General features: G+C 38.1%; 1 protein-coding gene across 2 annotated transcripts; it reads left to right on the top strand.

Annotated features, from left to right (window-relative positions):
- The first annotated feature begins 545 nt into the window (after positions 1-545).
- Positions 546-23101, top strand: tapt1a (transmembrane anterior posterior transformation 1a). 2 transcript variants are annotated; one of them, XM_073854400.1, is made up of 15 exons: positions 555-784; positions 1410-1558; positions 3442-3560; positions 6209-6241; positions 8911-9073; positions 9156-9291; positions 9397-9494; positions 16555-16624; positions 17594-17677; positions 17792-17898; positions 17986-18045; positions 18208-18276; positions 20463-20539; positions 20738-20901; positions 21523-23101. In XM_073854400.1, exons 1-15 carry the CDS (start codon positions 589-591, stop codon positions 21762-21764), a joined length of 1767 nt encoding a protein of 588 aa, XP_073710501.1. In that variant the 5' UTR covers positions 555-588; the 3' UTR covers positions 21765-23101. The 2 variants fall into 2 exon arrangements, with proteins under 2 accessions (XP_073710500.1, XP_073710501.1); XM_073854399.1 differs by lacking the exon at positions 6209-6241 and having other exon boundaries at positions 546-784.
- Positions 23102-24858: the final 1757 nt, after the last annotated feature.

The raw sequence follows: 24858 nt of genomic DNA, 5'->3' as shown, positions 1-24858 counted from the left end.
CTCGTGAACGCATCTAAAGAATCAAAAGGTCTCAATACGCCACCTTGTGGTGAAAATTAATGTGCAATTTTCTACAGACTTTATGGTGTGGTTTCCCGGACACAAATTATCTTAAACTAGGACTAGGCCTTAGTTTAATTAGGAAATATTACTAGTTTTAACAAACATGCCTTACTAAAACATTACTTGTGTGCATTTTGAAGCAATACAAAGGGCACTGATGTATTTTAAGATATGTGAGTGCAAGTTGTTTTCAGTTTGGACAGCTCTTACATTTATTTTAGTCTAGGACTAGTCTAATCCCTGTCCGGGAAACCGCCCCATATAGATTTGTTTTTTAGTAATTATTTTATGCATTTATAAGTGTCTTTAATCATTTTAAGCATAAGTAAGTTACAATTATTTTATACTTACAGTTATTATCTCAAAATGTGTTTTTAAGGTATTATAATTTCTATTATACTCTTTCTATAATAGTTATTTATACAGTTATCTATATAACAGACACTATTTCATATCATTAGTTTCAATACGCCGTATTTTTTGTTTATCAATATCACGTGCGCGCGCGGTGACGTCACAGCGAAGATGGCGGAGTCGCTGTGTGTCGGTGTTTCAGATGATAAAGATCCAGAAAATGATGATTACAGAGAGCTAAAAAGCTCTCGGACAGGTGCTTCTAGATCAGAGAGGGCAAACATCGCTCCCCCGGCGGTGAAGATGACCGAAACGTTAGGATTTTACGGGAAACCTGTAGTTAAAGACGACCAGCGCGAGCTCTCAGGTGAGCGCAAGCATCTGACAACTGACCTTCGCCTTTACTTTCCAACGTGGCTTTAGTTTACATCATCTTGACCTGTTTTTACCCCTGCATCCGCCAATGTGTTTACTTCTTTCACATTTAGTTTTAAAAATGTTGTTTTGATCTAAAGCTTGCTGGCTAGATTTAATGAATTGAATGTTACAGTACCGTTATTATTGTTACCAGTTTCCCAGATACTTATTGCATTAGAAATCTCCCATCTAGAGTCAAGTTCAAAGTGCTCATTTGATGCTTAAGTGAAGTCATTTTAGGCCCCGACCTACTGTAACACAGAAACAGTAACACTAACACTGGTATAATAAACAATCTCTTTGGTTCTGGACCAGAGTAACCCAGGGTGTCCTTCAACAATGCATTATAGACATGTGGTCATCGTTGTACATTTAAAACTAATGCAATGATGAACAAACCAGCTTGCACAAATAACTTAGTGATACGTTTACCACCTGAATCTTTGCTGTACGTCAAGTAAGTTTTGCGTGTAAAAGAAGAAACAGGAGCTAGTAGTTGTCCAGTAACTTTTACTTGTTTGTTTCAAACTATTTATAATATATACTATATATATTCTCTCTCTCTCTTTTAACAGACGCAGAGGAGCCTGATGAGCCTTCTATGCTGCGTTTCATGTGTGCGGAGCTGACCAGAGGCTATTTTCTGGAACACAATGAGGCCAAGTACACCGAGCGGAGGGAACGAGTGTACACCTGTATGAGGATACCCAGAGAGCTAGAAAGGGTAGAGTACATAATGCTCTTCTTTTTAAGAAAACACCAATAGGTGAAATTATACTTCGATGTTTCTAATCCCATAGTTAGATTACTAGACTGGATTACAGACAGGGTCACTTGTGCTGTTGCCATTGTTTCATTTAGAAATTCGCAGTACGGGGATGGCACAGTGGCTCATTGGGTAGCATTGTTGCCTCATAGCAAAGCAAGAGGATCCCTGGTTTGAGCCCCGGGTATGCAACCATCAAGAAAAGAATCTTAATTTAAGAATTTTAAGATATTTTTACTGAAAACCAGACAAAAATACTAAGAATTTTTTCTTGAAAGTCATTTTTTTGCAGTGTGGATGCTGGAATTGCATAGGGAAAGAAAGAACTCTGCAATTCCATGAACTTATCATGATATTTAAGTGCATACAAATTATGATTGATAAAAAAAATTGAAAACGAGTATACTATGAAAAGATAACTATAAAATATGTTTTAACTGCATATTTTATTGTTTATGTAATGGTTTAATTAACCTAAAAATCTTTAAAATTCTGCCTGCATGGGTGGGATTATTAAAAAACAGCCAAATATCTAGCGCATATGTACGTATAACAACAGTTATATGTCATAACTATAAATGGGCCATTTATAAGATGATTTATGTGAACACTGTGTGTCTGTGTTTTCTATTTATGTTTACTATGGTACTTTGCATGTTTACATTTCCATGAGATGCCACTATTCATCCAGTGTTATTTTCCAAATCTATTTCAGGAACTTACCCACTCCACCTTTAAATATTGTGGGTTTTTTAGATTTTACTATATGAAATAACAGTCCTGTGTCTGCCCTTAAAAAGCCACAGAAAGTGTTGAACTGTTTATTGCCACTAGATGGCGATATCGGGTTAATAAAAACTTTGTTTAGAACGCATGATTTATTTTATAAACCATTTATACAATTTCAAAGAGATAGTAATGACTTTTAAATAATGGGTAGTAATGTCTGATCTCGGGTATTACAGCATTTTAGACCCACAACCAAAGACCAGGACTACACACATAGGTTTCGGTAATATGCTGTGGGCATGTTGACAGCTGAGGTATGCGCACACAAAGACTGCTCTGTGACCCTGGAGCTACCCCGCCCCACAAACCTTAAAAAGAGCTCCACAAAGACACACACACACACAAGTGAGACACGGTTTAGGTACTGACCTGGAAACAGTATCTCCTTTCTGTTAAGAATGCACATGCATGTGACTAGCGGTGGTGCAACTGATCCTGACCAGTACAGACAGACTATACACCATATAAGCTAAAAACAGCTGTCAGATTTAGTCACCCATGTTTTGATGGTTCTTTAGGAAGTACAGATCATATGTATTTAAGCAATTCATAATGGTTGGCATCACCCAGTGTGTATTTTCTGAGCAGGTAAGGCTGAAATGTTCCTATTTTTGATTTATGTTCATATCTGCATTCTCACAGGGTTGTTTTGTTTGTGTTTAACAGGCTCACTTGATTTTGTATCCGCTGGCCCCGGGGTTCACACTCTGTGTTTAAAGAGCCGGTTGCTTGCGGTGCATCTTTACGTTTTTAATTTGTTTTTAATGGTCTCTCGAAAGATGAAGATTTTAAGGTTACAGATCGCTGGCAGACATATTCAGAGCCTCCAGACATCACATGCCTCAGTGAGCTCAAGCGTGTGAAGCATTAGGATATGGACCGAGAGGCATCAGAGAAAGATGATGTCACTGTGATGTCATTATCGTTATGGCTGAATGCAAACCAAGCTCACAGATTTATGCATTGCAGAGTTATGCATTGTTTTTAAGTCCTGGAAATGTGTTTTGTGAATAGGCATGTGCTCACTAAACTGTTCATATTCTTCTGAGCAGTTGATGATCTTTGGCTTCTTCCTTTGCCTGGATGCATTTCTGTATGTGCTCACCCTGCTGCCCCTGAGAACTCTGCTGGCCGTCCTGAGGTTTTTGACCATTCCCTGCTGTGGCCTCGGGTAACACACATACACACACACCATTAAAAATGTATTTATTAGCACTAATTTATTGCAGTTTGAAAAAGATTAACTTTTTAGGATCCTACTACTAAAGGCTATTGAGATTGATGCTTCTTCGATGAGAAATGCTGTAATGACTGCATTTTACAGCAAACTGTGATGAATTGAACTGAAAATCTTTACAGACCAGTATAGGTTGAATTTACACTGACATATTATTCAATTCAAGGCTGCGTTCGATATCGCATACTGTGCCAGTAGGTAGTACTGAATTAGATAAAGTACCTTCTCATCGTTAAAACAGTAGGTACTATATAGTATGAATATGGATAGTTATGCTTCGTACACACCAAAAGCGGGGCATCGTGTTACTCGCGGGATTTAACTTCGTGTCATGGGAATTTTTCGCTCAAATATTTTCAACTTGGGCGAAGATGCGTTTTAGGCGAATAGCGCGTCTTTTCGCGGCAAACACGCATATCTCGTCATTCGCATCGCCCCATGTGAGGACGCGTCCGATCGCGTCTTTGCATTGACTTGTATGTAATCTACTCGCGCAAATCATTGAACTCGCGTCTGGTGTGAACCCATAGGAAGAATGAATTCGGACGTACAACATCCACCATGTTGAAATTGTTCGCCATACACTGAAAAAAATTATTAATTGAATTTATTCAATTTTTTGGTTGTAATGGTTGTGGTTGTAATCAATTTATTTAAGCTACATTTAAACAAAAAAGATTCGTAAAGTAAAATAAAATATACTACTTTTGTTTAAATGTAGCTTAAATAAATTGATTGCAACCACTTACCTTAAAATATTGATTAAATTCAATTAATAATTTTTTTCAGTGTAACAAGAAGGTAGTTTTTAACTAAAACAAGCAAAATTTAACAACAAGGGACAGCTGTTTAATATATGTATTTGCATTTGAAAAGAGCAGCGTTTTTGCTTTCTGACATTTTTGAAAAAAAACAACGCCCCTCGTTCTTCTTCTTTGTTGGATAACTCCTCTACTGAGGGATCATGGCATAGCATGTGTCCATCGAATAAACACTTAGGGATCTTGTCGGAAGTAGTAGGTCATCCGGGTATTTTTCGCCTATTGTTTTTCGAATATTACATGAATTCGGACATACTTCTCGTCTTGCCTACTGTATAGTATGGAAATAGGCGGTTTTGGACGCAGCCCAGGTCACCTATTTCGTTTTTTTATTCAATTTTTGTTTTCTAATAAATAGGGTTGTCACAATGATTAAATAATCGTCTCATCGCGATAGTTTGACCTCATCGCAATGATTTCAGATCACCGCAATGATTGCACATCTCTCTAAAAACACAAGGGGGAGCTGCAGCGCCTATATAAACGAGACAGTATCAGATGGCGCTCCTTAACTAACAGTGTAACACGATACATTGCAAAACCATTCAGTACAGTAGAAAAAACAGCATTTAAAGAAATGCTGCAAAACTTTGATAAGTAGTATGAATTGCCAGGTAAAACATACATTTCCAAACAGCAATTCCAAATTTAGGGAAGTGAAGGACGCTATTCTTAAGGATCTGTAAGGAATTTATTTTTTGCAGGCACTACAGACGTGGTCCAGTACTAATATGACCTTAATAGGATTGGCTACTATTTAATGCCTGTTCTGGTATAGTCAGTTTATTTTGATTGCATTTTTATTTTCAGTTATTTTTCAAACACTTTATTGTGTTTATTTCTTAAGAAGAATTTTCATATTTTAAAAGATATATTTATTTATTAAATACATACTTTTAAATATGTGTTTTGTGTATTAATCATATTTAATGGCAGGTAAACAATCTGTGAAAATTATTTAATGAACATACAAAAAATGTATGAGAAGTAAACGGCAAAGCAATAAAACATGCAATTAATCATCACAATAGACTTTATGCCCATCTGCACTACTTCCTGAACTTCAGCCAGCTCCTTGTTTCCTGTCTGCCATTATTGGACAAACTGATTAATCCAGGTGTGCGTGACCTCAGTAGTCACAACAACAATAATCAGACACACCTGGATTAATCAGTTTGTCCAATAATGGCAGACAGGAAACAAGGAGCTGTCTGAAGTTCAGGAAGTAGTGCAGCTGGGCATAAAGCCTATTTATTAGAAAATTAATCATCAGCCAAATTTCATAACCGTGACAGCCCTACTAATAAAAATAAATTAATATGTTTAGCACAAGTATATTTTGTCTGCAAAAGTAATTTCAAGCAAACATAAACCTTCAGATTAAGATTTTTAGGATCATGTTAAACATTTCAGTCAATTCCTTGATGCCTTAAACATTCGATAAATAGTTGCATGTGTATCACTGGGCAGTGGGAACTGGAAATAACTGCTTTAACATATTTACATGAGATGAAAAAACATGATGTAATGTTAAAACCCAAAGCGGGGCTTGTCCCAAATATGTCAAGACGAATAAATTGACTATCTTATAGGCTGACTAACTAATAAGAGTTCTCAAAAAAAGCTTTCAGACAGTTTCCCTAACTAAATCTTGCTCTCCTCTATATTAACCCTTATTGGTTATAAGCGAATGCATATGATTTTTGAAGTTTCCTCGTAAGACTAAGATTTCTAATGCGTGCCTCTCCCTCCTCTCATCAGCCCTAATGTTTGCCCCTATTGCAGACGAAGCAGGTAGGATGCCTGCCGTCACTGTGACCCAGCTCAAACAATCCCATTCATCAATCTTTGTTTGGTTCATACATTTTTCATAATGAGCATGTGTGTTTGTGTTGCTTGATAAATCTTTATCATAACTGTTCCTGAATGGTATAGCTTGAGAGATGACGTCTCAGTTTAACTGTCAAATGTTGCCTGTCGAGGTGGGTGCTTGTGTAATAAATGAGAGAGCTCTGTGTATCTAAGTATGTGGTGCTGGTTTAATACAGAGGTGCTACATTACATTGCACTGTATGTTTTAGAAGCTGGACTGTTTGGATAAAATGGATAAAAGTTTCTAAAACACAAATCTGCACAATTTTTGGCAAGCAGAATTGGAATTTAAAGCTGTACTGTATGTGTTGAGTCTTTGCTTACAGAGAGATTAGCTCTGTATAACAAACAGCTGTCATTTGTCTTTTAGTAAATGGACCGTTTTGCTTGAGGTTCTTATTTAAAAAGTGTAGAAATTGTTTTTAAATTTCTTGGTGCACTGCATTAAAAGCTTCATAATTATCCTCACCGAGTACATTTTGCTCTGGCAATAAAAACAAAGCATCCCCTTGACATCTCTTTGTTTAAAAAAAATCCATATTTTCTCATTTCTTTAGCTGTGGAAAGCTTAAACTAACACACAAAGCACCATAATAAGCACCAATAAGCATTGAATACCTGTTTAAAATCATGGTACATGATCAATGCTCTATATATATCCAAGTACCAGTGCAATTTCATTTGATACATCACTAAACCACGGCACTTCTTTTTTGTAATGGTCTGTCAAAGCAGGAAATCTTTCTTTGCTTGTGGATCAGTGCACACTGTGTAATGAAGACAGTGTGCTGATATTTACTTGTTACAGGGCAATATGGCCTTCTGTACAGTACAGTGAAGCTGTCCGGCTACAATCAAATCTGTCTTTACCTTTTTGTTTAGCAAGTATCAAACTGAGAATCTATCAGGTCCATCCATAACATACAGTATGTACTGTACTTTGTTGTGTTGTCTGTTGTGTCGGTCAGTATATCGCCACCGCAGTGTGTCGGTCGGTTTATCGGCCACTGCAGTGTGTCGGTCGGCGTATATCGGCCACCGCAGTGTGTCGGTCGGCGTGTATCGGCCCACGCAGTGTGGCGGTCGGCGTGTATATATCGGCCACCGCAGCGTGGCGGTCGGCGTGTATATATCGGCCACCGCAGCGTGGCGGTCGGCGTGTATATATCGGCCACCGCAGCGTGGCGGTCGGCGTGTATATATCGGCCACCGCAGCGTGGCGGTCGGCGTGTGTATCGGCCACCGCAGCGTGGCGGTCGGCGTGTGCATCGGCCACCGCAGCGTGGCGGTCGGCGTGTGCATCGGCCACCGCAGCGTGGCGGTCGGCGTGTATATATCGGCCACCGCAGCGTGGCGGTCGGCGTGTATATATCGGCCACCGCAGCGTGGCGGTCAAATGTTGCCTAAAACACTACATATTTCGGCCACCGCAGTTTGTCGGTCGGCGCATATACCGGCCACCGCAGTTTGTCGGGTGGCACATATATCGGCCACCGCAGTGTGGCGGTCAAAAGTTGCCTAAAAGCTACATATATTGGCCACCGCAGCGTGGCGGTCAAATGTTGCCTAAAAAACTACCTATATCGGTGCATATATCGGCCACCGCAGTGTGGAAGTCAAAAGTTGCCTAACAGCTACATATATCCGCCACCGCAGTTTGTCGGTCGGCGCATATATCGGCCACCGCAGTTTGTCGGTCGCCGCATATATCGGCCACCGCAGTGTGGCAGTTGGCGCATATATCGGCCACCGCAGTGTGGTGGTCAAATGTTGCCTAAAAAACTACATATATCGGGCACCGCAGTTTGTCGGTCGCCGCATATATCGGGCACCGCAGTGTGTTGGCCGCCACGGTGTAGTGTTTTATCACTATATACAACAATTGGATGGTCAGGTGCTGGAGGCTTTTGTCTAACACTAGTTTTTACATTGTGTAGTTGAATCTCAGCATACTTTGAGTTTATTAAAAAAACATTTGCCTTGGTTTGTCAAAATAAGGTGAAGTGGGATGCCTCAAGTAAAGAATTTCTCACATCCCAGACACAGCATGTTCGCACTGCTCTGAATCACAGCTCAGCTTCAGAAATAAAACTGTTGGCACTCATTCCTACGTCATTCTTAAGTAAAAGTGTCCCTGCTGTGAAGACAGCAAAATGTTATAGATGTCATTATTAAATTATTTTGTTATTTTCTCCATACATAAAAACCATATATCAAAGATCTGCATGGGTCTTGAGTTGTTTCCTGATGTTTTTCCTTTAACTCTGTGTTTCTTCAACTATTGCTGCATTATGGAAGTCATGCAGCTTGTGTATAAAAACGATTTCAAAGGGTTTTTATAATTTGTTAATAATATAATAAATCTTTCCCTGGAACATAAACAGTCCATAGTTGAAGAAACACACAGTTGTGTTTCATCGGTTTGGAAAAACATGCATAACTACAGCATTTATTCAATGTGTTGGTGTTTTGAATGCAGTTTTGTCTTTTTTCATTTTGTAAACCATCCGTTCTATTTTTAATTGTGTTTATTAAGCACTATAAGCATCTTTTTCATTCTGAGTTTGATAAACATATTCTGTGTTTGTCAGTGGCTCTCGGTTCCTGCAGCCTGCTCAGGTGTGTGACCTACTGAAAGGTTTAATCATGATACTGTGTTACTTCATGATGCACTACGTCGATTATGCCATGATGTACCACCTGATCCGGGGTCAGTCAGTCATCAAACTCTATATCATCTACAACATGCTGGAGGTACCGCACAGCTGCTGCCCAATCACAAATGACAATAGATTGTGTTTTATGTGTTGTGTTTCAAGTGTGATTTCATCTTTAGGTGGCAGATCGTCTTTTCTCGTCCTTTGGACAGGACATTCTGGACGCTCTGTATTGGACGGCCACTGAGCCAAAGTCACGGAAGAGAGCCCACATCGGTGTCATTCCCCATTTCTTCATGGCCGTCTTTTATGTTTGTATCCTTCATGATATAATCTAATGATAAGTATTTTGTGGTGATCTGATTCTTTTTATGATATTTTTTTGTAGCTATGTTTTTCCTCAATGTAATTTTGTCTCAGTTTTTCATGCTATCCTCATCATGGTTCAGGCCTCTACGCTAAATGTTGCTTTCAACTCTCATAACAAATCACTGCTCACCATCATGATGTCCAACAACGTAAGTGTGTACACGTATATCCTCACACAAACAGCAGAATTCTCTGAACAAGATTACTTCATTTCGTCAAGTAAATATAATACTATACAGTTCTACCAGAAAGACTCGAAGATAGGTTAAGAATTGATATGAGTTTATTTAACAGTAGTTAGCAACCAAGGCTGGAATATAACACAGTATAGTTCTTTGGCGTAGGCCCCGACCATAGTTCAAATCCGGGGGTCACGGATTCTTGCAGTTCCTGTCTGAAGATGAAGACAGGCCAGAATCTAATCCCCAAAAATTGATCACGATGATCGGTACCCACCAGTGTTTCTTAGAGGTTCCTGAAACAGAGATAAGACAAATTGTTATCTACTGACATTGACGGATGCCGTAAGAGGCCAAGGGATTGCTGCTTAGGCCGTAGAAGGCAGCAATATGCCAGAGAGAGATAGGCTGGAGAGATAGGCTGAAAGATAGGCCGCGTAGGCTGTAGAAGGCAACAATATGCCTAGTGGGAAAAGCCGCGTAGGCTTTAGAAGGCAACAATATGCCAGACAGAGATAGGCCGCGTAGGCCATAGAAAGCAACGATATGCCTAGTGAGAAAAGGCCGCGTAGGCCTTTGGAAGGCAACGATATGCCAGAGAAAAAGCCGCGTAGGCCATAGAAGGCAACGATATGCCAGATAGAGATAGGCCGGGTAGCCCATAGAAGGCAACGATATGCCAGATAGAGATAGGCCGCGTAGGCCATAGAAGGCAACGATATGCCAGATAGAGATAGGCCACGTAGGCCATAAAAGGCAACGATATGCCAGAGAGATAGGCCGCGTAGGCCATAAAAGGCAACGATATGCCGAGTGGGAAAGGCCGCATAGGCCATAGAAGGCAACGATATGCCGTGTTGAGAGAGGCTGTGTAGGCCATGAAGGGCAAAGATATGCCAGGGTTAGATAGGCCGCGTAGGCCGTAGAAGGCAACGATATGCCTAGTAGGAAAAGCCAACAGTTTAGCTTGCAATAAGATTCACCACCACCAGTATTGACAAAAGATACATACCATTAACATGTCTGTAAATGTTGACCGTGACGTCAGCAGTAGAGGATATCCGTAGAAGGCTGGCACGTTAGGCTTGAGAGCATAGAGGCCGTGCAGGCCGGAAATTAAAGCCTTGTTAGGCTTGATAGCAGAGAGGCCGCGTAGGCCGCAGAAGGCAACGTTATGCCAGAGTGAGAAATGATATAAATGGTGCAAAGGCCATAATATAGCATGGTTGAATACGCCACCACCACCAGTAATTGTTTAGGACATACCTTGATTATTGAATTGAATATCAGTGTTTTCCTGCACACGGTGAAATTAGGAGCGCGGCTTCTGATGAAGAGAGACAATTGATGCATGCATGCTTTTATATTGTCACTATAAAAGTAGGGAGAAGATTAGATGGTTACAAACAAATCTGACTGATGCTAAAGATTGCACGGTGTCACTGTCGTGTCTTGTGTTTCCCCAGTCTTGTACTCTTTATTTGAAGTTCTGTAATGTCATCCATGTCTGTAGTTCTTGTAGTTTGTTGGTCCTTGTTCTAGATTGTTTCCCAGGTGTGTCTTGTTATCTTGGTTACCCACATGAATATATACAGTCCTTGTTTCAGTTGTCCTTTGTCGAGTATAGTTTGCTGTCATCACTTTTAGTCCTGTATTCTGGTCTTCATTCTGGTTCTGCTTTGTGCACTTTTGGGTTTTTAAGAAATAAACCATGCATTTGGATCCGTTGCCTTGTCTTGCCTGCTTCGCCATGACACACAGATGATTATAAATTTCTCCGTTTACGATGTAAATTAGACCCCCCAAAAACTGAGGAGCGGTATCAGTAGGTTTGTGCAGTTGATAGATGGACGTACTCCGAAAGTAATAGCCTTCTAGATGAAAGTTTACAGCTTAAACTTTGACTAACCATAATAGCATGATTAAACGTGACATGTTTGTGCTAACAGTCTTACATGATATGCACTTAAGAAGTTCTGAATTATTTGTTTAATGAAGATCCTCCGCCACACTGGCATTCCAGAACCGATCGATGTCCGCACAACACATGACCGCGGACGTGAAACGTGACAACCTGCGTGCACGCCGTAAGTGCACACGGCCCAATACTAACGAAAGCTTATTTCTTATACATGTAGCAATAATGCATGTTCAAATCCTTGCAGCGTTTGCAATTAGAGTTCCTGGAAGTCGATAAAGAGCCCTGATGGTATTGCAGGCCCTGAAAATAAAGCACTTATAGAACTGCATGCCCATAGTCTGTGTAAAAACATGTATATAGTTTTAAAATAGCTTGCCTCATGTATGAATCCGATCCGTGCTGTTATAATGGTTTAAATCCTAGCATCCTGTGTAATGTGGTTATATGGAAAGTTGATGCATGTTTCGCTATTTTCTTGAGGATGCAGAGTAAGTGGATTGTACGCATCTAGTTCCAGACAAAGTTTCTTGTAAAGTTATCATTTAGAATCATAACTGCATGATTTTTTACTTTCCCAGACGAAAGATTTCCATCATGAAACAGTCATCATGATTTCTATGATCGTGGCTCTTCGTCGGTGGTACAGTGTCGTACGGTGGGAGAAGTTCAAAGACGGACGTTTTCCTGGTCTTGCGTCCAAGATAGCCTACAAGTTTTCTGACGGTGTCAGAAATTCAGCATGATCACCGCACAATGCGTTTGCTGCTACAAACTTGGAGTGCAAAAATCCTGTGGTGTATTCCAGGCTTTAAACAGAACATAGAATTCAATTAGAAACAAGTTATTTCAGATGCATTCCAATTCTTCAGTCATGTTGGAATTCATTAAAACAGCATATGACGATTAGAATTAAATAGTTGAAACACATAAGATAATCGAACACCACTATATTCGAACATAACACTCGGAGAAATATTTAGACATTATTTCCATTGGGTTCCATGTTAAAACAAGAAGGAAATGTGTTTGTATTCTGTGGTTATATCTGGTGCACCACCATTTCGGGTGAAACATACGTTGCCCACGTTCAACAGCACTTAAAATTTGAATTACGTGCTGTGATTTAAAAGCTAGCAGTCACATTACATCTTCAAACCAGTGTCCAGACATCCGCTGTAGCCTACCCATGCGCATGCTCTGGGTGCCTGCGTCGCAAACAAGCACAATGCGCTTAAATGGTTTAAACTGACGCAACCTGTCGTGTTCTTAAAGAGGCAAGGCGCGCGTTTTTCAACTTTATAAGTGAGGTCTACTGCATAACAAACAAACTCAACATGAGGGTGTACAGGCTCAACTTTTGTTGAGACATCCGCAGAACGCACACCGACCAAAACAACGGCAAGTCCTCAGGAATAATGCAGCCTTCACATGCTACCGTAATTATGGTAAATACCAAAATCCCACTTGGAAAATGCACATGAGCACCCCTCATGTGGCGTTTTCCCTGGGCAACTCATTAAATATTTTGATGCCCGAGTTGCCGAGATGAGATTACCTTTGACCTTTTCAAAATGCGGAGAGCAGCAGAATGTAATGGTATTATTTACCGTTTCAGTTTCAATAAATCATCTTCATGCTGTAGCAGATGAACTAAGCAATCTAAAATTGTTTTACCAAAATAACAGGTCCGGATGTCCATCTTTCATTTTCCTAATGACAACAATAGCAATGTTAAATACCATTTCACAAATGGAAAATGCACTTGAACGCAGCCAACGGTTAAAGTCTAGTTCCCAAATGGAAAATTCACTTGAACACAACACGCTGGTAAATACCAGTTCACAAATGGAAAAAATCATCTTTCCCATAGCACGCGAAGGCAGCATAACACAATGCACGTTTTAATTGTATTAAATACACCACACAACCTCAGCTCCGTCTCCATGTCACGCTAGACATGGTCATTGCCATCTTTCGGTTGTAAAAGCATGTAATGTGCAATATCAGCCAATCCAGTATAGTGAATAAGAGAGCTTACCTTAGGAGAAGATAATCCAGATAAATAGATGGGACGTTCAACGCAACCGAGCTCGGATAAGAAGTTGACTGAGATCTGGAATAAAGTCTCATTTGAAAAGTACAGTTAAAAGTTGATGCATTCTCGTACTTTATACATGTGCATAACTGAAGATTTTAAAGCACAAAGCTTTAGATGGAAACATTTATGCTGAACCCCGTGCTCAAAATTGACAATATGCATTACTGTTGCCATTCGACCACACACACACTTACGATTTGCTCAGCAAAATGTGTGCTTGAAAACTTTACGCTGTATGACCAGGATTTATTCTCCAATGATATATTAATGGTGTATCCTACCATAAGATTTAAAGTTCGTAAAATAGCGTATCCCCGTATCCTTAAAGTCTGTAATTAGGGTCAGGTGAGTGAAGATCTAACGTGAATATTTGCATTTGATATGAACAGTTTGCATGAATACTGTTAGGCATTAAGCAACTTGCATTGTAGTACCGTAGCAGGTATAGGACGTTGCAAGACCTGTTACATGAATAAATAGTACCTTATATTATTGATGTTTTAGGGAAACACTGAAAGGGACAGTTCAGATGAAGCTCGTATACTTTGCGCATTCCTTATTCCAATGAAACACGCGAACATTAGACCGCGTCATTTGCCTGTTTGCAGCATGTCATGCATTGCATACACACCGTATTTAATGTGTGAAATTTTCGCGAGCAATAGTCTCTTCATCCAAGTCGATTCCATGTCTTTGCTTCACAAAACATTCGCGTACGGTTTAAAACCAATAATAAGCGGAGCATTTGGTATTGTAGATGAAAGACAAAGATCCTGTGATGAGGTAGATATCAAGCATTCTTCCAAAGCCGCCACGGCGACTGCCAGCGTGCAGGACGTGCAGCGCTTCGCCAATCAATGATGATTAGTGACATCTGCTGCGGGCGTTCAGAGTGTGCGACAGTCAATTAATATTATGGTTACACTTTACAGATCATCCAAATGTTCTTGCACTGTTCATAAAAGAAACGGCCTGTGGTATCCTTCCCTGTGTACTGCAGGGTTACACACTTTTAAGGAAGCTTGAAGACTTCCCTCTTAAGTCTTTAACCTTCTGTGAGAGGTCCTCGCGATGGTGCAGGTGAAACGAAACGAGATGAGATGAGAAAATCCCAGGAAAACAGTTCGAATGCCCGATAAAATCACTCATCATTTGAATCGGCGTGTTTACAGGTAACAACGCTTTAGTGTACATATGCACTGAACATCGAGCGTGTAAATGCTGGCATCAGTATCTGCGAACGCAAAGACAAGTGAGTACGAGGCTTATATACAATCAGAATCAGGAGTGATTGATTGCGCCTTGTGAAATGAATGACGTAACATTCAAGTTTCCTGGTAGAACTTACGCTACGCTACGCTAAGCTAACATTTCCCCTTTATAAGTATTTGGACAATACAGGCAAAATTGCTCTGTTTGCTGTGCAGTCAAGAAATGTATAACATTAAAAGGTAAACATGAGACAAAAGTACAAAATGTTACATTTTATAGGAGTGCCAATACTTATAGAAGCACTGTATACACTGAAAAAATGAATTTCAAGAAAAAAAATCTTTGTATTTTTGTCCTGTTTTTCAGTAAAAATATCGAAAAGTTCTTGAATTAAGATCTTTTTTCTTGATGAGCAAAATGACCCAAGAAAACAAGTCTAGTTTTTAAACCAAAAATATTAAATTTAAGTGATTTTGGGAATAAAACAAGCAAAAAAAATCTGCCAATGGGTTAAGCAAAAAATCTTGAACATTTTTCTTAAACACTAAATTCAAGAAAATTTCAAGAAAAATTTGCGTTTTCTTGCATCTTAATTTAAGAATTTTTAGATATTTTTACTGAAATCAAGACAAAAATACTAAGAAAACTTTTTCTTGAAAATCATTGTTTGCAGTGCAATCTGAGACTTGCACTGCAAAAAATGTATTTCTTAGTATTTTGTCTTGTTTTAAGTAAAAATATCTAACAATTCTTAAATCAAGATGTATTTTCTTGATGAGCAAAATGACCTAGGAAAATAAGTCTAGTTTTAAGACAAAAACTATACATTTAAGTCAATTAGTGCTTTAAAAAAAGCAAAAAATCTTTACTTTTTTCATAAACACTTATTTCAAGAATTTTTTTCTTATTCCATTGGCAGATTTTTTGCTTGTTTTAAACACAAATTCGCTTAAATTTTATATTTTTTCTTTAAAAACTAGACTTATTTTCCTAGGTCATCAAGAAAATAAATCTTGATTTAAGAATTTTTATATATTTTACTGAAACCAAGACAAAAATACTAAGTAAGAAAGTCATTTTTATTTTCAAGAAAAAAATTCGTAGTAATTTTGTCTTGTTTTCAGTAGAAATATAAAAAAAATCTTAAATTAAGATGCGTTTTCTTGATGAGCAAAACGACCCAAGAAAATAAGTCTAGTTTTTAGACCAGAAATGTCAAATTTGAGTGATTTTGTGCATAAAACAAGCAAAAAAATTCTTGAATTTTTCTTGAATTTAGTGTTTAAGAAAAATGTTCAAGATTTTTTTGCTTACCCCATTGGCAGATGTTTTTGCTTGCTTTAAGCTCAAATTCACTTAAATTGTATATTTTTATCTAAAAACTAGACTTATTTTCTTAGGTCATTTTGCTCATCAAGAAAATGCATCTTAATTTTAAATTTTTTTAGATATTTGTACTAAAAACAAGACAAATAAGTAAGAGTCATTTTTTGCAGTGTACCTTAGAATGAGTTTTAATGTACATACCGCAGGTCCAGTTACATTGAAGTCGCCATTTCGCGCTGTCATGTTTTTACAGTAGCACTAAACGGACAAACTGTTTTATAGATCGCGTTTTGTTACTACGTTGTCTCCGATAATGAAATGCTTATCCTGTGGCGGCTACCATAGCTTCACTATGCATTGTAAAAGGGAGGAGAGCGCTTACGACTAGATGCAGTTTAAAGTCCCACATTGCACCTTTAAACAAGAATTGCTGTTTTGAATTAAACGTTTTTAAAGATATGTCTTTGTTTCAGTTTGTGGAAATCAAGGGAAGCGTGTTCAAGAAGTTTGAGAAGAACAACCTCTTCCAGATGTCTAACAGCGGTAAGGCAATATCCCTTCACACCCCTGCACTGATATTTCTAATAATGCGTTATGGTTAGGGATGTAACGATACAGCATTTCTGTGCCAATCCAGATATTCGATTACTTACAATGACATCTACCGATAGTTACTGATAATTTGGTTTTTACTCCTTGTGTGAAATTATGCTCTGAAATCCTAGAAGTACAAAGTGTACAAACCGTGCTTTTGATGCCATTGTATAATCTGCCCTGATCTTCGGCTGTTTTTATACAATCCAAAGATAGTGGGGAAAAATGCCTTTTATCTGCCGATACCAATCATAGGCCCATATTCTTAGTTATGACTGTATATTAGTGCAATCTACTATGATGTGAAACCTGAAATCGATAACTTTGCCGTAGTATTGTTTCAAATGTTGTTGCAGCGGAGCTTCATATCATATCAGCACTCCTGTCCAATCAGATATCGCGCTCTTGTCTCTGTAGATTATATACAGGGATTATATTTACAGCAGTAATTCTAGTTCTTGAAATTGTAAGGCTTATGTCATCTTAATAAAAGATGCTTTGATACTGTAGCAAGCAGGTGAAGCTGTCTTGAACATCATGTCTGTGCTGACTCTGAACTGTTAGCATCTTTTTGAAATGCTAATCAAACCTCTCAAGAGCTTTCTGATAACGTTCAGGAAGATGCTGACAGACTGTGGTGCATTTTAAGAGTCTCTTTCCATCAGCACCCCATGCTCTTTATGAAAGACAAACTGATGCATTGCAATCAGCACCTATTCTCTCAATACGGCCAATAAGCTTTGTAGTCATTCATCCAGGCCATTGTGATATAATAATCCATCAAGTTACTATTCATACACAACCTGCTGGAAAACATGCATGGATCGTACGAATCACTGTCCTTTGATCTAAACCAAAAGCCTGGTGCAGTATGCCATTGTGTAGTTCATGTTTTGTATTTACATTTCTGTCTTGCAGATATCAAGGAACGATTCACCAATTATGTATTACTCCTTATCGTTTGCCTGAGGAACATGGAGCAGTTTTCCTGGAACTTGGATCTGGATTTAAGATAAAAAATGATGATTCTCATGCGTTTTTAATGTTGAATTTACTTGGTTTAACAGATAAAATAATAAAATATTCTGCTTGTGGTTTTGATATTGTTTGCAGATCACCTCTGGGTGCTTCTCCCAGATGTCTTGATGGTGATCGCTTCTGAGGTTGCTGTTGATGTCGTCAAGCACGCCTTTATCACTAAATTCAATGACATCACAGCTGATGTAAGAGCCATGGATCTGTTTCACCTGGTTGTCAAAGCTTCTTTACACAATTGTGTAGTTATAAGCTATGTCCTTTTTTTTCTTTAGGTCTACAGTGAATATAAAGCCAGCTTGGCCTTTGAGCTTGTCAGCAGTCGTCAACAGAATGTACGTGTAAACTTGTCCAGACCAAGCATTTGTTTTTTATACTACACATAACATCCTTATTTTGACACATATATAATTGAAATGCTACTCATCTATGTACTAACCTTACTCTCTGTAAACAACAAAAAAAGGTCTGGGCACTTATATCTGTTACATACACAGGCATACACAGACTACAGTGATTCAGTGGCAAGAAGGATGGGCTTCATTCCTCTACCTCTGGCTGTACTGGTGAGAAGACTTTTTAAAGCTGTGTCAGTTATTAGCAAACCTAACTATATAGATTTAATTGATAAAGGCCACGATTTATCCCTGATACCATCACATTTGTAGTATAAACAGTGGTAAGACCTGTAAAACAGTCCTGGACCATTAAACGGTCATAAGGGTCAAAAAAAATTTTTTTAAGATTTATTCTTCAGTACATCATCTAAAAGCTGAATATATATAATCTCTTGTCAGGACAGGACAATATTTGGCTGAGATACAACTATCTTAAAATCTGGAATTTAAGGGGGGCAAAAAATCTAAATATCGAGAAAATCTCCTTTTAAATTTGTTCAAATAAAGTCCTTACCAACACCTATTACTAGGGATGCACCAATAGGATTTTTTTGGGCCGATACCGATTTAAACAGACAACTTGTGTCCGATACCGATATTAAACACTTATATACAATACTATACAGTTGGTCTATTAGCTAGTTTATTTCTGCATCAAGTTATTTTTAATGAACATGGATTGGATCTAATTAACATTCAACTGACCAACATAATAAGAGAGGCACAAATTAAGCTAAAACAAATATAATAAGACAGCATGACAGCCTTCAAAGGTGGTTTTTGCTATTCAGCATTTATTTTATTAACAACATTAACTCATTTTTTTTACATATAATGGATTTCTTTATGCAGTTAATTAATAAACAATCGGTATCGGCCTTTCTCGTGCTATTGCCGATATGCCGATGGTTTCAAATTCATCAAAAATCGGCCGATAAATATCGGCGGCCGATACATCGGTGCATCACTACCTATTACTAATGATACATTTTTATATATTTACGGTAGACATTTACACAATATCCTAATGAAACATGATCTTTACTTAATAGCCAAATTATTATTTTTTTGTATAAAAAATGTGACTCTTTAGACATATGTTGTTGGTTATTGCTACAAATAGAGGGTATGCATTGACATCACTTTTCCTTGTGACCACACCGGAGCACGCCCTGTTGAGTGGCAAACGTTCAACAAAATGGCTGTTTTTTTATAGCGGGTGCTGCAAAATGCCAGACAATACACATTAGTTACATTTTCCAAGCATCTGTGCATTATTAGGATGTTTGTCTTGGGAAAAAATTGCTTTACTACATTCTAAAGCATACACTGCAAAAAAAGATTTTCAAGAAAAAATCTTAGTATTTTTGTCTTGTTTTCAGTAAAAATATCTAAAAATTCTTAAATCAAGATGCTTTTTCTTGATGAGCAAAATGACCCAAGAAAATAAGTCTAGTTTTAAGACCAAAAATATCAAGTTTAAGTGATTTTGTGCATAAAACAAGCAAAACAATCTGCCAATGGGGTAAGCAAAAACATTTTTCTTAAACACTAAATTCAAGAAAAAATTAGCTTACCCCAATGGCAGATTTTTTTTGCTTGTTTTATGCACAAAATCACTTAAATTTGATATTTTTGGTCTAAAAAGTAGACTTATTTTTTGGGTCGTTTTGCTCATCAAGAAAAAGCATCTTCATTTAAGAATTTTTAGATCTTTTTACCGAAAACAAGACAAAAATAATAAAAAATGTATTTCTTGAAAATCATTTTTTGCAGTGTAGAATCATACTGTCTATTCTTTTATATTGCATATTAAAAGTGATTTATTACCTAATTACATTAAAATTGTGTACTTTTACTTGAGTGAAGTATGTTAATGTGCTTAAATATTAAATGTAAAACAAAAACTTGTATTTATGAAATATAATAGAGTAAAAATTATGATAATATACTTTGGAATGTATGTTTTCCAAAGACAAACACCGATAAAATACAAATACTTGAAAAAATTTGTAAAGTAAAACCTCTGCTTGATAGTGACCCTAGCAACTTGTCAACCCACCTGTGGTCTGTGGACTATCGCAGTCTGTAAAACGATAGCTCCGAAATTTTTGTTAAATCTATTAGTACAGTCTACACAACAGCTTTTTCCCATTTAGACGCGTTTTCCCTGTGTTTTCGCTGATTTTACACTGTACTCAAATGCTGTCGCTCTGTCTTTTGCCACTCAGTGGGTGTAACCGCAGTCACTTTCGCCGAAGGTGACGTCACGTGCATACACTCTATATATGTGACTTATTGCAGGTTTACGTATAGCATGTGATTTCATATGATGCGTTTTTTTCCTCCTTCAGCTGATTCGAGTTGTGATGAGCTCAATGAAGATCCAGGGTGCTCTTTCATCTGTCTGTGTGGTTCTCTTTTATCTTGGGTAAAATTCATTACGCAACAATTGTTGCCATCACATCATGTGAAATTAGGACATCTCCATCAGCATACAGTCAGCTCTTCACAGACCTAGTTTATTTGAATAAATTATACAATTCTCCTACTGTGTATTAAAATAGCAATTAATGTAAGTAATTAAACACTGCTGGGTGAAGTCATTTGATTTTGTCTGATTCTGCAGATTAATAACACTGAAAGTGTTGAACAGTATAGTTCTGCTGGGAAAGTCCTGTGGCTATGTCAAGGAAGCCAACATGGAGGGAAAGTTATTTGAAAGGCCGACTGTTCAAGCCGAAAAACAAAGTCCCAAGAAAGCCAGCAAGGCCAAATCTCCTCCATCCTCAGGTAACAGCTTGGATTATTTAAAGGTGCAGTGTGTACATTTTAGCGGCATCTAGTGGTGAGGTTGTGAATTGCAACCAACGGCTCAGTCCACTGCACACCCCTTGCTTTTGAAACACATAGAGAAGCTACGATAGCCACCACCTGACAAACATGTCATCGTCTGAGACAACTTTGTAAAAAAAGTTTGTCCGTTAAGGGTTTCTGTAGAAACATGGCGGCCCAAAATGGTGACTTCCACGTAAGGAGACCCTCTGTGTATGTAGATAAAAACATCTCATTCTAAGGTAATAAACGCATAACGGTTCATTTTAAAAGGTCTTTTTACACCCCTGATAATATAGTTTTGTATATTATTTTGCATTTCTGTCAAAAGATCCTTCTAAAAATTACACACTGCACCTTTAAGGAATACAGTACACCTGTTAATGAAAAAAATCTGTCAGTATTTTTTGTGCAACTAAATTTATTCAAAAGATGTTAAACAGAGTGAACTGCTTAAACACTATCTTTTTTCCCAAGCAAATAACAACAACATATTGGTTTAAATAAGATTATAAATAGATAATAGTCCTGTAAAGCTTCTGCCCAGCTTGATATACTGGCCATCGTTCTTTCTTTCAGGCGAACCTACAGTTCAGGAGCCCTCCATCACCAAGCAACCGCCCCCACGGACAAGGCCTTTTCCCCCAGCTCCACCCCCTGTTGTCACTATATTGACCAATGATCCGCCCCCAGCCCCTACCCCTGAAGAAGAGGGGAGCACCAGCCAGGAACCAGAATCTACTGAACTTAAACACAGAACTTCAAATAAAGACCTGCTGGAGATCGACCGCTTCACAATATGCGGCAACCGAATCGGGTGAACTTAAATCCCGTCACTGTTGAAACTGCTCAGGAATGAAAGTTAAGAATCCTTTGAGTCTGTCATCATTGCAAGAGGTTGTTTAGCCCGGAGGGTTCTTCCGAAAATCATAGCACTATGATGGGAATGTTTTTTTCCATATCTTCTGCTTTGCAGAATATCTACCAAAGGAGGCAAAAAGTGTAAAGCATTCCAAATGAAGACAAAGATGTTTGCCCTTGGCAAGCTGGCATATTTCAGACTTAAAATCTGGTGTGTTGCTTATGGACATGTCTCCGTATCACACCTTATTAAAGAAAGAACATCCTGTTAATTGTAGCATGAACGTGTTACAAATTAGTCTTCAAAAATGGTGTGGGAGTGGAAACCAGACAGCATCATTTAGTAAAGGCTTATAACTTATTAATATTGAAATAACATAATGCAAAATATTTATTTGCCAATTTTTAGGCACCCGCCTAAAATAGTGTGCTAAACAGGATTACCATTGATGTTGCCATTTAGAAATAATCATTTTTAACGTATTAATACCTCAGTTGAAGACTATAGATATATTATAGTACATTGTCATAAAACTCTTGAGTGTCAGGGAAGGGTTTTGTGCCCTTGCGTCAGGCTGTTTAATAATTCAGCTCACATTTCTCATAAATAAGGTGCCAAACCAGCTGAACTTTGCACTGACTTACCACATTGTCTTAAGATGTACATTAGAGTATTTCTGTTTGTTTACTATGACATTCGCATGTTTAAGCCAGCCATAAAAAGAGAAGTGAAAATAACTTCCTTACATAAGTGGTGTATCAATTGTATTAAATTGGAGTGTTTTGTTTTTTGAATGCCTTTTGTCAGTGTATTTTGAAATTCTATTTTGTGACCAATCATATACTAGAAGATTATATCGTTTGATATGATAATTATTTGTTGAGTTTCATGTTCATTATAATCTAATAAGTAATAGTACAATGCCATGTTTATACAGTTTTATAGTGTTGCTTATAAATTGATTTTATTTTGTGGAAGGTGAATGTCAAGAAATGTGAATGTCAAAACAAAATGCCAATCGGTCCACAATTTTCCTCTATTAAAAGAGGTAAATAGCAAGTGAACATATTTTGAGAGTACCTCAGTCACTACTATGGATTAAAGTATGAGAATTATATGTATATTTTATTGTCATTGTAAAAATCAGATTACTGCTTTTCTGTTATCTTATGTTCTGGTGGAAGCAATGCTAGAAAGTAATTTCATACTTAAAGGTTGAGGACTAAACTGTTTGTTGTACCTAACAGCATTGCTCTTTTTGGAACTAAAAATAAAAATTTTGTAATTTGTGCCATTTTTATGTTTTGGCATCCATTACCTTAAGTATTTTGCATATATACACTCACCTAAAGGATTATTAGGAACACCTGTTCAATTTCTCATTAATGCAATTATCTAATCAACCAATCACATGGCAGTTGCTTCAATGCATTTAGGGGTGTGGTCCTCGTCAAGACAATCCCCTGAACCCCACACTGAATGTCAGAATGGGAAAGAAAGGTGATTTAAGCAATTTTGAGCGTGGCATGGTTGTTGGTGCCAGACAGGTCGGTCTGAGAGTATTTTACAATCTGCTCAGTTACTGGGATTTTCACGCACAACCATTCTTAGGGTTTACAAAGAATGGTGTGAAGAGGGAAAACATCCACTATGCGGCAGTCCTGTGGGCGAAAATGCCTTGTGGATGCTTGAGGTCAGAGGAGAATGGGCCGACTGATTCAAGCTGATAGAAGAGCAACTTTGACTGAAATAACTTCTCGTTACAACCGAGGTATGCAGCAAAGCATTTGTAAAGCCACAACACGCACAACCTTGAGGGGGATGGGCTAACAGCAGAAGACCCCACCGGGTACCACTCATCTCCACTACAAATAGGAAAAAGAGGCTACAATTTGCACGAGCTCACCAAAATTGAACATTTGAAAACTGGAAAAATGTTGCCTGGTGTGATGAGTCTCGATTTCTGTTGAGACATTTAGATGGTAGAGTCAGAATTTGGCGTAAACAGAATGAGAACATGGATCCATCATGCCTTGTTACCACTGATGGTTACTTCCAGCAGGATAATGCATCATGTCACAAAGCTTAAAATCATTTCAAATTGGTTTCTTGAACATGTCAATGGGTTCATTGTACTAAAATGGCCCCCACAGTCACCAGATTTTAATTCAATGGAGCATCTTTGGGATGTGGTGGAACGGGAGCTTCGTGCCCTGGATGTGTATCCCACAAATCTCCATCAACTGCAAGATGATATGCTATCCTATCAATATGGGCCAACATTTCTAAAGAATGCTTTCAGCACCTTGCGAAAGGGGGTCAAACACAGTATTAGTATGGTGTTCCTAATAATCCTTTAGGTGAATGTATAAGTGTACCTCTTCAGATTCATAATTATTTCTGAATTTTACACAATCAAAATTACCTTGTCATGCAAAATACATTCTTGTTCTCCAATCCCGTGTGACTGACAGTCTGAGACAATAATCTGCCACTGAATGACCTTCTCACAATCCACAGACAGCAAGTAATCCACCCTCAGCCTCCATCGGTATCTGTGTGAGGTAATCTGTTTACCTCATTCATCCATCCACTGCAAACATCCCTGTCCTTCATCAGGACCTCAAAATACCAGCTAAAACTTAGTGTCAAGATATTTGCATGGAACACGGATGTGTAGAGCAGCTGGTTGTTTCTAAGGCAACCGTTTGACTTCAAAATAGGAAAAAGTATTAAATGTGTCATCCCAGTACACTTAATGTAATGTCATCTTCACATCTGTATATTGATGGTCACGCACAAACTAAACAGTATGGATACAGATGCCCTGTGACTAAAGTAATCTTATCCAGGACTCTCTCAATACATTTGTGCATTTTTGATTCTTTATCAGATCCTTTAATTTACTACTGTACAACACAGGGAATTTAAGCATAGGAAATCCTGTTCTGATATCATGTATACACAGCATACTGCACCTCCCTGACATTCTTTTTGAATTAAGCAGTTGTTTCCATGAAGACAGTTGAGAAATTATATTTATGTGCCGGTTG

Source organism: Misgurnus anguillicaudatus, chromosome 16 (genome assembly GCF_027580225.2).
Source record: "Misgurnus anguillicaudatus chromosome 16, ASM2758022v2, whole genome shotgun sequence".
NCBI lineage: Eukaryota > Metazoa > Chordata > Actinopteri > Cypriniformes > Cobitidae > Misgurnus > Misgurnus anguillicaudatus.
This window is presented reverse-complemented; position numbering and strand designations above follow the sequence as displayed.

Coding starts and splice junctions, on each gene's coding strand:
- tapt1a (XM_073854400.1), top strand. CDS start 589: ATGGCGGAGTCGCTGTGTGTCGGTGTTTCAGATGATAAAGATCCAGAA. Junction 17,899..17,985: donor TCAATGACATCACAGCTGAT/GTAAGAGCCATG, acceptor TTTTTTCTTTAG/GTCTACAGTGAATATAAAGC. Junction 18,046..18,207: donor TCAGCAGTCGTCAACAGAAT/GTACGTGTAAAC, acceptor TTACATACACAG/GCATACACAGACTACAGTGA.